Source organism: Apis florea, unplaced genomic scaffold, assembly GCF_048593485.1.
Source record: "Apis florea isolate Af1SG1 unplaced genomic scaffold, ASM4859348v1 contig_3496_pilon, whole genome shotgun sequence".
Lineage (NCBI taxonomy): Eukaryota > Metazoa > Arthropoda > Insecta > Hymenoptera > Apidae > Apis > Apis florea.
Window position 1 is genome coordinate 1,667,544 of NW_028256773.1, and position 15,254 is coordinate 1,682,797.

Here is a 15,254-nt window from a genome sequence, read left to right on the forward strand (position 1 = left end):
ACCCGATCGAACGGGAACATATAACAACAATCCTTTTTTTGACGCAGATCTCCGGATGGGATCGAAACGAAGGCGGACACGACGGGCAGTAGGAACATACGGAAACGTCGACCGAACGCAACACCGATAATTAATAATGGTCGGTCGACGATTGCAACATCGAACGCAAGGAGACCTTCCCGAGCGTCTCTTCGAGGAAACGGAGCCTCCGGCTCGAGCGTGAAACATTGTCGCTGAAAAGATTCTTGTTTCTTCTTTCTCTCTCTCTCTCTCTCTCTCTCACTCGCTCTCTCTTTCTCTCTCTCTCTCTCTCTCTCGCTCTCGCTCTCGCTCTCGCTCTCCCCAATCTTCATCTTGTTCGTCCTCTTTCTCTCTTCTATACTTAACGCACGCTCTCTCTCTCTCTCTCTCTCTCTCTCACGTGTACAGCACACTTTTTCTCGAAGCAAATCTCCTCTTGATGTCTCGAATCGCGTCGCGGGATTTTTCGATTGTTCGTTTAATTCTCGAGCGGAGGCGAGTTTGCCGCGGCGGACGCGCGCGTTCAGTTTGCCGATCGCGACGCGCCTTTCGATCACGAATGCTTCACCACGATCACGCCCGGCCGCTGTTGGGTCTGCTGTTGCCTGTGGAATTGGAGGAACTCGGCCTGGAGAAGTCGCTGCTTCGCGGACGCAGCCGGCGACGCGCCGGACGTCGTCGACGTTTTGCTCGACGCGATGGCCGTTTGTTTGTTGGTCAACGCCAACGGCACATCCTGGGCCGGCTCGTCGCTGAACAGATGGTCTCCTTCGAGGTGGCGTATCGCCTCCACGATCGTTTCCAGATTCTGTCTGGACGTGTTGGCCAGATAGAGTCTCGCCTGTGGGGAGCCGTCGTCCAACGAGTTCGATGGAGACGGCAACCTGAAATTGAAACGATTAATTTCATTTTCTACGTAGGATTAAACGTTGTTTCTTCTTCTTCTTCTTTTTTTTTTTTTTTTTTATGTTTTTTACGTCGAATCGCAGATAGACGAGTGCGGATACTCGAACGTGTTTATGATTGATTAATTAAATGTTGATGTATATCGTTATGATTCTGGGGGGATATTAATAATATTAGAATATGTGTTACGGTATGTGTCTACATACTTGAAAGTGAAAGATCAATGAAAGATTGGATAAGGAGAAATAATTTAAATTAAAAATGGTTAAAATTGAAAGAGAGAAAAGTATGTTGGTGGAAATAAATTTCACGTCGAAAGTAATTTGGTAACGTTGCATAAAAATGATTCGATAAAACGTGACCTTTAAACCGTCTGTTAATACGTGTCTCGTTATCAGTCAAGTGGGATAATATTCGCAAGAAGAATCGTTACCAGCGCTTGATAAAACATTAATAAGACAAAGACACGTATTACTATTTACCTTGACATTTACCCTACATATTGAATGCAAGCCATATAAGTATACCATGTAAAGTTCATCGTAAAATTAAAACGCTTATATATCTTATAAACGAGACGATATTAACTTTATTACATAATGTGAAATTCATTGAAACATTCCCATGAGATATTATGTACGAATTTGATGATTACACAGATTAATCAAATATTTAAATAAATTAGAATAACGCGATAATTTTCATAATGAAATTCAAATCAGACTAGAAGAAATATTTTTATATTTAGCATAGAAAAAAAAAAATCACACGCCGATCTCTCATTTATTGACTCTTGGATCTTGCAGACCATAGATTAACATTCACCATGCTGTGTACGAATGAATCAAAACAAGCGTTCATATTTATCTCCTCATAGAAGAATATATCTTACCGTTTTAACTGTCTCGACTCATCTCCTTTCTATTCAATTTTTTCATCTTTCAAAAACAGATATGTACTAATCTGATGCATATTACTAATCTAGTATACATATGAAATAGATTGTCTCGGACCAATCAAAATCGTTAATCATTAATCAAAAGTCAAAAGTTTCTAAAAATGTTTAAAGAAAATTCATCTCCAAACATTCCATATTGAGAATGGAATAAAAAAATTAGAGCAACGATTCGTTCGAATATACTACGAATTCTGGATGAATGAAGTAATCCTCGTTGATAAAATTTGGAGTAAAAATTGATTATTCAAAAATTGGAAAGTAAATGAACGGTTCTTATATAAACTATTATATAAAAACGTTCACCTACATAATCTAAAACCATTTTCTAAAACCAAATATCTGTGCAAATATCAGATCCAGTGGACATGACCGACTTTTCATCGTCTTCATTGTTTCCAATTCGAAAAACAAGGAAAGACGCATCGATCCTCGTCTCGTGGACTCTCGAGCCCCTCGAGCGACTTTTGTCCTTGCGATATCTCTGAGATTATATATATATATACATACATCTATCTTACAAAAAGAAAAAAACGTAAGATCGTGGCGATATTACAAGGACGAAAATCGCTCATCTGCATATACCTCGTGTACGAATTACATTAATCCAATGCCAATCGGTTGCCAATCAAATGGTCGATCCTCCGAGTCGAAACGAGCCGACGACCTTAAAAAAAAGAAAAAACGTACTTACCTCTCGACTTCGACCTTCGGCTCCGCTTTCATCGCGGCCTCGAGGATGCTGGGCAGCCGCTGCGGTTCCGCTGCCGGTGAGAACGGTCTGGTGGGGCTGGTGGTGATGTACTGAGGTGACGCGTTCTTGAACTCCCCCGTACTCGTGGTGTACGTGACACGACTCGAGGAGGAGAACGAGTCGCCGGTAGTCTGCTCGTCGATCGCCGAGAACACCTGGTTCTGGCCGAACGTCACGATCTTTGGCGAGCCCGGGCCTGACTCCTCCTCCTTGATCTCCTCTGGTACCATGTCCGCGGGCTGTGGAGACAGGGGCGGTGAACTTGGATCCGGACTAGACGTTTCCACGGTCTGCGTCGTGCCAACCTGTGCCAAAGACACCACGGAAACTACCTGAAGCGCGGCCACCGCATCCTCCGTTTCTTGAGCGATCACGTTGTCCGTGTGTTCGATCACCTGGTGTGGAAGAGAAATTTTTTTCTTTTTTCCTTCTACAATCGTGCCAACGAATTATTATGCATATTTTCTTCGCAATTTTTCCTTTTCCGTTTTTTTATGTCAAAGGAGTTTCTTATAGCTACGATTATATATTTTGAAATAGGAGCAAGAGAAGCTCTAGAAATAGGTGTAATTAAATTTATCTCGTTACAGAGTGTACACGATGCAATGTAAAGGTGAGTGTGGAGCGAAATATTATAGAATACCTCGTGCGGTTGGTAAGTGATTAGCTGATTATCTCTAAATCTCTCCGGATACAGTTGATTCTGTATAACTCTCATTTGCTTCTCTAGACGCAACCTCGCGTGACGTTCCCTCTCTAACTGTCGCCTCAGCTCTACCACCTCGTTGTTCACCACGGAATGTCCCTCCGTGGTTACCGTTATTACCGACAATGGTTCAGGGGACATGCTGCCCAAACCTTCGTCACCGCTCTCGCTAACGTGCATCGGCAGACTAACCACCACACCTCCTGGAACAGCAAGAAGAAAAATTCACGATCAAAAGATGAGACGATATTAACAATTTTTTCTATATAATAATTATCACTTTGCCAAACTTAGCTACGAACGGTATCTGATGTCTCGTATTTCAAACGTGATCATTGTTATTAAACCGAAATAATTCGTTACTTGGAAAAGCTTGATACGAGGAGAGATCCTCCTCTATTTTTATTCGACTTAATTAACTCGAAGGTTTAATCGGATCGCGGAGGATGGAAAGGGGAGGAGAGGCAAGTTTCGATTCTATCGATCGGATCGCGATTTCTTCCCTCTTGTGCATGGAATAGAATATCCGGGCAGAGTCTGGATGGAATGTAATTACTCGCGCGAAAATGACGGACGACACCTTCTATATTAACTTTCGCCAACGTGTCGACCAACAAATTAAAAAATTCCCCTACGAAATCTTGGCGATGAGTCAGTATCGTAAAGTAAGTTATTCGCGCGAGTCGGCGGCTAAATTAGTGATGATTCCGCGGATGCGTTCGTTCTGTCGGCGTTTTTCTTTTCTTTTTTTTTTTTTTTTTCTTTCGATGGGAATACAATAATATTTTTTTTTTTTACGACCGTGGGCACGATCATTTAAATAAACTCCGTTATTTAAAATTTTCCTATGATTATCTTTTTATTTATGTAGCTCATCACATTTATCATTAATTTTATTATTAATGAATATTTTTACGATGATACTTTATTCATGCGGCCCGTCATTTTTATTACGTTTTAAGATTAGAAAGTACGATTTTACGATTCATCATAAATTATGATTAAGCGTAAGTATGAAATTAATTTTGATTCGTTTATTTCATTGCTTTTTCATTCGTTTTAAAATTCAATATATCGTCTCGAGGGATTATATAATGTACGTTAATTGACGGCTTGTTAGAGTTGTCACGAGCAAAATTCAATTATCTTCCCGTGGGAAGGGATTAAAAAGATATTCACCTTGATTATCCGGTTTGCGTTTCTTGATCGGAACATCGCCACCCTCGTGCTGGTTCACCAGTCGTTTCAATTGACAATTCTGTGACAACAGTTGGGTCTTTTCTTGTTCCAGCTGGTATATATATTCGGCAGTCTGCTGAAGTATCGCAGCCTGAAATAAAAATAATAGTTTTTTTTTTTACTGTTCTCGTTACTATTTTATTTTATTACGTTAAAATACTTTCCCTTAAATCCTTGGTTCAATTATTTTGTTAAATTATTGACATTCTACTCTCTCTCTCTCTTCTCTTCCAGACAGATTCTTCGACGAATTTAATAAATTATTTGAATAATATATAATCCTCATACATATTTTCTCCGCATCGATATCCATTCCATCCATATTAAATCAGATGCTTACTAAATAATTTCTATACACACACACACAACACACATACGGGCGAAAATCAATTCTCTATTTAAAATATACATATATATATATATAGATAACATTGATTATATATTTGCAAGTCTTAGATATTTCTTTTAAAAGTATACATTTTTTTTTTCAGATATGGAGATGTGTGATTGCTGAAAAGAAATCTGATCGAAAGTCAAAACGTTTTCCCGCCTGGTTTCTTTCAAAAAAAAAAAAAGAAAAAGGAAAAAAAACAGAACAGTTTCTGATTTCCCACGTGATCTTTCTCGGAAATAAGAAATCAGAAAGAGAGAGAGAGAGAGAGAAAAAAAAAAGAAACGCAACGAAAACTGGGTCGTGTTATGTTAAAAAGAATCGAGATTAATGAGATATACAGGTGTTCCGTAAACGACATGCATCGAAAGGTAAGAAAAAGGGAGGGGGGGTAAAAGATACTTCCTGTTTACATGGTTTAAAGGGGATTTTCTCTGTAATAAAATCCAGAATGGCGACGTACATGTTATATATTACATATATATTACACGCATCGTACGCACGTACTACGTCGTAGTAAAACATGGCGAAAACAAAAGGGCCAATTGATACCGAAGCCGAAGGTAACGGGTTGGCTATGTGTACGTTTTGCACCTGCCGACAGGTGGTCAACGAACAGATGCTCCTGTTTGGCCCTGAAGCTTCCTCGCGATGCACCACTGTCTTTCCTGTTCTTCCATCCGGAGATATGCGCATTTAAAAAATACGCACATGCCTTATGCCACTTTTCGTGGAGTTTTCGTGATTACAAGGAATGTTTAATTAGATTGTATATTTCTTTTGTGGATGAGAATTTTTTTATCGTTCTTATTTTGTACACGTCCTCATTAGAGATCAATTGATCAAGCTTATTTTTTCCCTTCTTCTTCTTGATTTCAACGATCGTGATTTACCAGGATATCAAATTGGTTAAGTTTAACTATGAGACTGTTATCTGAATCTACTAGTATGAAATCATAGTATCAAGCACAGTGCGTGAACGTGATGAAGGAAATCTTAACGATGCGTTGACGACGTATCACATTGCGAATCACGCACATTCACAATAAGCTTCTGACATCATCGGTTAAATCTCTGGTTTTAGAACGAGTAACGGTCTAAATATGAACGAATCGAAAAGAGGAGAAGAAATTTAAAAAAAGTAGCATGACGTCAAGCGCGTCAGAGAGAGAAAATCATCGAATCGTCACACGTAAAAGATGTATAAATATGCATGGAAAATGAGTGAAAAGAATAGAGGGAGGGAGGGAGAGAGAGAGAGAAAGAGAGAGAGAGAGAAAGAGAGAGAGAGAGAAACAAAAGAAATTTGATGAAGGATAAGATTAAAAGGAAACTTGTCAAACGAGAGTAACGAGATAGATTGAAGTGGAGCCTCTTATGGAGAATATTTGAGAGGGGGAGGAGGGGAAAGAAGCGGTCCACGATGGAATTCAATAAAGGGAGGAGACGAGGGAAGGGAAATATTGCGCGAGAAATGGAAAATGATGTCTCAGGAGAGAGAGAGAAACGGAGAGATTAGAATAAGAGAACGAAAAGGAGAGGAAATCTCTCGAGAAAGGATACGTCATCTGTGTGACAAAGAAGCGAAGATTGTGTTTTACGGGAAAAGCTATAATTATCAGAAATTTATGATTTATTTATTTATCAATCAATCCACGATTAAATTTCGAATAAATTTAGAAAAAAAAAATCATATTAAATTTCTCTTCTTGCGTGTATTATTGTAAAGTAAAAATCTTTCCAATAACCACTACTGCAAATATAATAAAATAAAATAAAATTGGGGAGTAAAAGTTTCGAATGTATTGCATTGAGAGCTTTGGATGGAAAAGGAGAAGAAAGAACAACGAAGAAAGAAAGAGGCGTAAAGGAGGAGTTTTAACGAGAGAAAGATGAAAAGAAGGAAGGGTGTCTCGACAATAATATCATCGGTCAAAGGAACCGGATACCGAGGTGTACGGTGGCTCTCTTATTATTGCGTTTGCGTGTACGCAAGATCGATCTTAGAAGCAAAATCGCAAACGCGCACTCGGCGTCTGTTGTGGACGCAAAAAGAAAAAAAATTTGAACGGAAAAGAAAAAAAAAAAAAAAAAAAAAGAACGCTACCCCTGCTTTGTTTCTCTTTTGTTCTGCGACCGTGCAATTAAAAATCCAGGATGAAAGTGTGCGAGCGGAAATATAATCCAGATGGAACCAAATCCGCATCGCGAATTTGACACTCTCTTTGCAAATAATATATAATAAAATTTTAAGATTAAAAACGTAAAAGGAATCTCGATCACAATTTTTTTCAAATGTGTATATACATATATATATATACATCATTCCAATTTCCCGCCCTATTAGTTCTGTTACCTTTAATGCTCGTGGAACACCAAAGTAGTTTGATTACGTATCGCGTGACTCGATCGTTTAAATTCGAGGCGAGTCGTTTTTTACCTCTGGACAATTGGCAATGCGAAGGGAAAGGTATAGAAATGTTTGTCGTTCTTTCCAATGTGTTTTCAAGAACAGCGTGATCGGGCTTCAATTTCAAAGGCATAATGGCGGACCAAATCGTATTATTGCGTGTCGATACGCATTTTCGTATTCAACGATCAGCTTATAAGATTCTTTAGTAATTTACATTTTATAGCTCTAAGAAGGTAAATTATATCGTTAATAATATTTGTATTTGGATAAATAAATTTTCAGTAATTTTTCCATTTTCATCTAGAGATCGTCGAGATCGTCTGTATAACTTTATTTTCTTTCTAAGATGTATCTTGATAAGGACGAGGCACGGATGCCTATTTAAAATAATTACGGATTTTTATTAAACGATGAACATGTCATTGTACGAATACAAGCGATACGATATATATGATAATTGTAAACGAGGTCGAACTCTGAATATCAATCATATTTTAAACACGACTTTAATTTAAATATATTCTTACTTTGTAAATGATTCGGACGAAGCAAAGAGAGAATTTGATTTAAAATTGTATTTAAAAATTAAATTCACCGCACAAATGATGAATTATTATTCAAAAAGAAAAGAGAAAAAAAAAAAAAAAAAAAGAAAAAATGTACAGTTATTGCCCTCACAAAAATCTTTCCTCTTTTTATCGCCATTTCTTTTTTATCTCTCTGTCTCTCTCTCTCTCTCTCGATATTTACATATCTACAATTCTTCTCGAAGAAACTCGACTCTACAGTTTAAGAATCGCGGTTTTACGCTCGCTTTATTGTTTTAGATTGGCGTGACCATCGTGGCGAGCAACGAGGGGTTAACTATAATCGCAGGAATAAACGAGGACAAGACGTTTGCTCGTCCAAAGAGAGAGAGAGAGAAAGAGAGCAAGAACGCGACGAGGCAGGAGAGAACGGCTTCTACGACGATTAGGGAGGCCGGAAGGCCATGTGCACGGTTTCTTCGACCAGAGCTCCGACGCACGTGCCGAAATCTTGTTAATATACTATTCTGCAAAGTCGTGGCGGGCCAAGGTCGATCCTCGAGCTGTTTCCTGAACGGGCACAGATAGCGATTTATCATTGGAGAGAGAGACTGGCCGGTCCGAGTTGGCCAAATTTTTTTTAAAATAAATCCGCTTCGAAAATTTCATGCGAATAAAATTTTTCGACCTCGATCGAGATGCAAAAAGCAAAATCTTATACAGATATACAGTCGATGTACCTCTCTACGAGGCTAAAATTTTTATTGCACGATTAAAATGCTACGAAAGTATTCGCAGAATATCTTTATCGATTCTAGAAGAAATCACTCGTAATTTAAATTAGGCATTTTTTATATTTGTAAAATTAACCCTTTAAATATCCATATAGATCAAGGGTTTTCGTTATCTAGATTCTCGTAAGAAATATCGGCAAGAGTACAATTAAATGAAATATAAATTGAAACATAGAGATGGATAATTTTCATAATCGCAGATAAATTGAAATCGTGTGCGAAAAATCGAATCCGAATTTTCGATCGAGCGTATCAAGATTTCACGTACGACACGTGTTAAACATCCCAGCTGGGATGTGTTTTATCGGGTCGGCAATTTTTCGCCGTAAATCGCCTATTTTCCCGGCCTGGTGGCGTGCTGGAAAAATCAGGATACGACAGCTGTGACCGTGACTGAATGGGCTGACGACATGGCCGATCGATAAGAGGCGAAAGACTAGAGAGGGTATAATGCGGCGTGCAGCTGGCGATCGAAAGAAAGGAAAGTTCACAGCCGTAAAACGTTATCCATGGGTTACAGTTCGTGACCCTACCTGTTCGACATCATTTCCACGTGGACATCCGATTCTGCCGCGTGAAATTCCCGCCAGTTCGATAACTGGGGAAAAAAGTGTGAAACTCGCAGTGATATCAAAAATGTGGATTACTATTATTACGTATATTCTTAGATATCGTAGTTTCACGACACACGAGCGAGTTTGAGAGGAAAACGATGGATATTGGATATTACGCGAATAAAAATTCGAAAAATGATGCGAAGGAGAGATGCTCTTTTGCTAGTAGATACATATATATACATATAACGATTTTCCAATTATTTATTTTCGATCACGTGCACATGAAGAAATGGAATCTCGCATAACAGGTGTGAACGATGGATATGATATGAAATGATATGACGAGTGAATGTAATTCTAAGAATACGCATGAATGTCACGTGTGGAGAGAATATATATTGCGTATGTGCGCCTGATCTTTTAAAAATGCGACACAAGAGAGAATTGGTGTCACGCGTAATAAGATAGAATCGAATTATCTTCTATAGATATTTCTATAGTGTTGTTATAAAAATATCGTCAAATATACCACGCATCCAGGATTCAATGATCCTGCAAAAACTAAATTGTGAGATCGCAAGGTATTAAGGATGTGTAAGGAGAGCCTCGTGAGTTGTCGATTTTGCGTTTGAAAGACAGAATGTCGAGGAGGAAGTTGGCAAAAAAAAAAAAAAAAGAGAGGGAGAAAAAAAAACGGATAAATTCACGAAATGGCCATCTCCGTCCAAATTTCTTACAACACGTCGTAATTTCCTTGATAGACGGTTTACAAACGCGTTTTCAACTGGTGGGGATACCAAAGGATCCGCATAAAATTAACATTTTCTTGGGGGGCCATTCATAACCGCGGCGGTTGTAGTTTTAGGGGGTTTTACAGGGTCTGCGCCGCGCCACGGCCGGCCAGATTTCATTGCGTTTTCTCTTCTCATGCTCCTCGGTGAACCTCTAATTTCCCCGTAATGCGTGGATTCGCAATTAGCCGTAAATTTCCAGGCCTGGGCTCGCCATCTCGCGGAAACGTTTCGACGCTTTTACGATCGAGATACGGGCTGGTGGATGGTTCCAAGCTATATTTTTTAATCTTAATTCTCCGTTAATAAAATTTTGAGATGTAAATCGATTGTTAAATAAGAACGAATTTAATTGAATTTGGAAATCTGTTGAAGGACACAGAACGTTGTAAGTTTAACGATACCATTTTTCTCTATTTTTGACACATTAAGTAGTATGAAACGTAGTATACGTGGGTCCACCAATCGTTTCCACCTCGACTCGATAAAAACCGAGTTTAAAAATATTATATACGAGGAGTGTTGTTGGACAGACGAAATACACTTTGGGTTGAAATAAAATGAGGCTGGCCAATGGAGAAGAGAGAATAACAGGTAGGAGATAAAAATACGATCCCCTGGTTTGAAATGCAATCTTGCTTAGCTAACGTGAACGCTTTGCCCGCCACTGTATGGTCTATTAAAGCGAACGAGAATTGCAAATTACCTGCATTCGTTCGTCTGTCATGGCACATTGCGGTCAAGCGTCCCGGCGCCGCCAGACGATGCCGCAAATGCGGCACACCTCGTGCTCCAGCGCCGACCGGAAGCGTGTAGGAATATACACATTCCTTCTTTGTGCCTGTTCCAAACACTTTTTCCTCCTCTACTTATCCACACTTTGAACATTTAACATTTAACTTCTTGACAAGGAACAAGGTATGCAAATTACGAAAGAAATTAATCATAATTCTCATCGATCTCTTCAACTCATCTTTTCCTTTCGATTCGTAAATCGATCAAGAAATTTCTCTTGCTTCTCAAGACAGGATACACATATAATCTCTTTAAATTTTATCGAATAAAACAACTGAATTTTGGCTGATTAATAATACGAGTTTTAAGGAAATCTTTGAAATTTCAGTTTTGAAATCTCATCACAAACTCTTTCCCTTATCCAATTCCTGGTATTCGAAAAATCAGACTTCTAAGCCGATTTTTAAGGAAAAGGAGAAAAATGGACGCGAAAAAGTGGAAGAACGGTGTGCAGGTATATGCATGTGCGAGAAAAGAAATAAGAAAGGAAGGAGGGAGTGTGTGGCTGGCAGAGAACCGGACTACAGTGGGGGGAAAACGTTATGCAACTGCATTCTGAACGTGGCGTACTCTCGTGCATACGTGCACTCGAGGACATTACTCCCTGCGTGGCGGCGAGTCCGCAGCCCGTTTCGGAGCTGTGCGGCGGCCACTGGCCGATCCAAAAACACCGGGAAACTGCGACGATGGCCAAAATATCTGGTGAACCGGTGCGCGCATCGTCCCGGAATCGATGCGCGACCTTCTTTCGAAAGCGGTTCGATGCACTTTTCACCACCGCCGAATTCGATTATCCGCCCCTGCCAAACCATCCGATTCCTCGACTTTTAACTCGCCTCCGCTGTCTGGCGCCGTTTAAACGCCCTGCCTCCACTTTGTCCACGATGGCGTGGAGATGAGATCGTAATAAAGGATAGGAGGATTCATTTCCCTTTTTGAAATTTTTAAATTAAAGTTTGAGTGAGCTAGTTACGGGATAGTTGTTTATATCATCCATATTATTTATAATATATTTCATAGCGGATTTGGATTGATCGACGAGAGTTTCAATGCTATCCTAGTTAGTCAAAATTTTCAAAATATCGAATGGAATGGTTGTGAAAAATTGTTGCGCCATTGAAAAAATGTTAAAAATGTAAGAAATGAACGTTTGCCTATATGTTAAATTACGTATACAATATAATTTTCATGGGACTGGAGCAGTTAGCGGGTGTCTGAAGAAATGATAAGAGCACACAGAGAAATATATGTGAGAAGTGCGTAGGAACAATTCGCGCAAAATTCTACCGTTAATACTAAACTAACAGGAATCTAACGTTCCACCATTTAACGCATCATCGTCTAAAAGGCAATGGAATGCACCGAGACACGTTCCCAGACACGATATGGGGTACTCATATTATGCGCTATATCCATTCTCGACCTTGCACGCGGCTCCGTGATCGTCTTAGAAGGGTTCATTAACATAAATACATAACGTTCGCGTAACAACATTCGCGGCGTGGTTCAACATACCCGAGAGTGGCGGCCGTTAGAGCTTGCTGACTCTATAAAATGTAACCGTGTGGAATGCGCGTGGGAATGGAGGTGCAAGGGAAAGAGGGACGGCGAAAGGAGAGTGGTGTACACCGAGAGTGGTGGCTGATCGACTCTGATCGTTTCCATTATTTAAACACTCGAAAAACCATTAGTCTTTACGTGTTTTGCTTCCCCCCTCCGAGGGAACTCGCCTCTTTTCTTTTCCATCCGCCAACTCTTCTTCTTCTTCTCTCGATTATGCAAATCGATCGTTCGCCTTTGATTGAACCGTTGCATTAACTTTTTTTTTTTTTTTTTTTTTTTTTTCGTCTATTCAACCGGATGATGAAGTTATCTATCCATGATTTTTAACTCGGAATTCGAAAGGCGGTCTGAGTGTGTCTTTTGGAGGAATTTGAGGAATTTTTCTATTTCACTTGATAAACGTTTCTTTTTTTTTTCTTTTTTATTTGTTCCACGCGTTGTTTATCGCGAGCCTCACCAATTCTTGGAAATGGAATTTCGGAATGAATTCGAAACGAGAAAGAGATAAAATGGTGAACAAAGGTTGACACCGATCTTTATCGATTATTTCGAGCATATCGATGACTTGGCAGAGGTCACCTCCTCCGGTGGCGAGGGAATCTTAGATTCAATCTCGAATTGCAGATGATGAAAGCGGGAAACTATTGTATTTTTATCATAGTTCGAATAGAAATTGTATTGGATATATTAAATTGACCCGTAACTAATTTTAAAAATACAATTTCAATTATAATAAAGAATCGTTAAAACTTTTTAATATAACATAATCTTTGAGAATGCAAATAATGCGCATAAATCACCGTTCTTTATGAGATTTTAATTGAAAGGAAGTATATCTGAGAAAGAAACTTTAAAAACTCGCTTGAATCGAATGAGTTATTGAAAAAAATTAAAATTCAAGCATGGAAATGTCACTTTTAGAACAACAATTTTAGAATTTTTAAACGATATTATGATTTCTACGAAACCATCTAATGCGTTTAAATGCGTTATTTTAATAAAATTACTTCGATTCAACGCGTGTAACGCTTATCTAAGATTAAATCTTACATTAATAAGAAATTGTTGTATTATTAATGTTACGTTTAGAGAAGATGCCTGTCACGTTAATCATTTCGCTCGTTTATGCTAACTGCTCATTTAATGAGATTTTAATGCTTCCTTGTGAGAAATCAAGAAATCAAGTTTATTTCAGTTTACCTTACTATTATTCGACCTGCACGCGATCGGTCTTTTTAATTCAAAATTACGTCACGTGTTTATCCTGTTGAGACGATTGGAAAGAGAAAACAAAAAACAGGCAGTTTGTTATCAGAAATTAGAATTCAGAGGAGGGGAATATCGGCGATTAAAATTCACGAGAAATAGGACACTCTCAAGAAACAATAAGTGGATCACGGCAAGGTCTTTCGACTGATGGATTATTCCCTGGATTTAAATATCTCTCCTAGAGACGCACGACGGTATCGAAGCGATCGATCGGTTCGAAAGTGTCATGGAATATTCTAATTACGGAGGAAAAAGACAATCTCTCGACCGAGAAAGATAACGGTGAAATTTCTTCGAGTTCTTCGATGCAGCTTTGAGAAGTGCAAGAAGTGTGTTTATTGTTAGAGGAGAGGGGGGAAAAAATTTCTGGAGAAAGGAGAAATTCTCCTGTGAAGAGATATTTTCTTTTTTTTTTAAATCGACGAATATTTCTTTATTCGCATAAATCCAAGTTTCCATACTTGGAATAATACAGTTTCAGAGTTTTTAATTTCAGAGTAAAATATTTTTTTAATTATCATGGGAGAAAAGTATATTGAATAAGAAGCTCGAAATATGAAATTGAGAAGAAAAATTTGAACAAGAAAAAAAAAAAAAAGAAAAGTAACGGTATGAGAGAAGAGTGCGAGTGACAAAAAAATAACAACCGTGATACAGGTGAGTTGAATTGATTCATCGTGCCGTGAACGCGATACTGTCGTATACTCTGAAATTCGTAAATCGACAGCGTGTTTCTCTTGAAAATATTTTTATTCGGATATTACGCACTTATCGTCATTTCGCTTCATTTGTTATATTTGAAATCGTGGACAGTGTTCGATAACATTTTCACTACTGTTAAAAACATTATTTACAACAGACGTATACACACATACGTGTATCAGGATTTTTAAAAGTAAAAAAATTTTATACAATACAAACATCGAAGGCAAATATCGATATCCATTTTTAATATTTTTAGAGAGGAAGAATTTTTAAAGAGTCAATTTATACAAATTGATTCCGGGGCAATAATTCTTTAATCTCGAACAAATTAATTCCAGAAAAAATATAAAATCCATCTTTCCACGATGTTCGAACACCGAACTTTTTAACTGATAAAAATTCCTCCTCTTTTCTTCGCAAAGGACGAAACATAAGCTTCGAATATTCGTCGTCAAAATAAACGGCACGAATCTGCGCGATGCGATTTCTCGTAAAACGTTCGTTTGAACGAGAAAGAGGGAGGAGTGGAAAAATCGGCAAACGAAGGGCCGATGGGTGAGAAAATGAAAAGAGAAAACAGCGGGATGAGAAATATACCTGACACTTTAATCCGGTAGAGAGTGCGGTGGGACAACTGTATTCCCAGGAGAGTCAACACTGATAGCAACGGCCATGCAATTACCGGCTTCAGCCCGAGCCATGGAAAAGCCGGTAATTAGTTAACGTGCTCCAGATTCGATGTTTGAGTAGATAAGCTGACAGCCTGACCGCGGATGCATGCGATTCATGCGGCTTGATTCACGGCCATGGTCAAGGTCGTCTAGTGAATTCCATCACCTATTGTATTGTGGGCCAGCTGCGACCTTTC

The 15,254-nt window shown here is 38.8% G+C and overlaps 1 protein-coding gene across 3 annotated transcripts in view; it reads right to left on the minus strand.

Annotated features, from left to right (window-relative positions):
- Positions 1-392: 392 nt before the first annotated feature.
- Positions 393-15,254, minus strand: part of crp (transcription factor cropped) — a 139,469-nt gene continuing 124,607 nt past the window's right edge. For 2 of the 3 annotated variants that reach the window (XM_086913379.1, XM_086913380.1), the window contains exons 3-6: positions 4,522-4,672; positions 3,280-3,545; positions 2,577-3,031; positions 393-905 (exon numbers count right to left, since the gene is read on the minus strand). In XM_086913379.1, coding sequence (XP_086769505.1) covers positions 575-905; positions 2,577-3,031; positions 3,280-3,545; positions 4,522-4,672 — 1,203 coding nt within the window. In that variant the 3' untranslated portion in view covers positions 393-574. The remainder of the gene's footprint in view (positions 906-2,576; positions 3,032-3,279; positions 3,546-4,521; positions 4,673-15,254) is intronic. The other variant, XM_086913381.1, reaches the window with a different exon arrangement.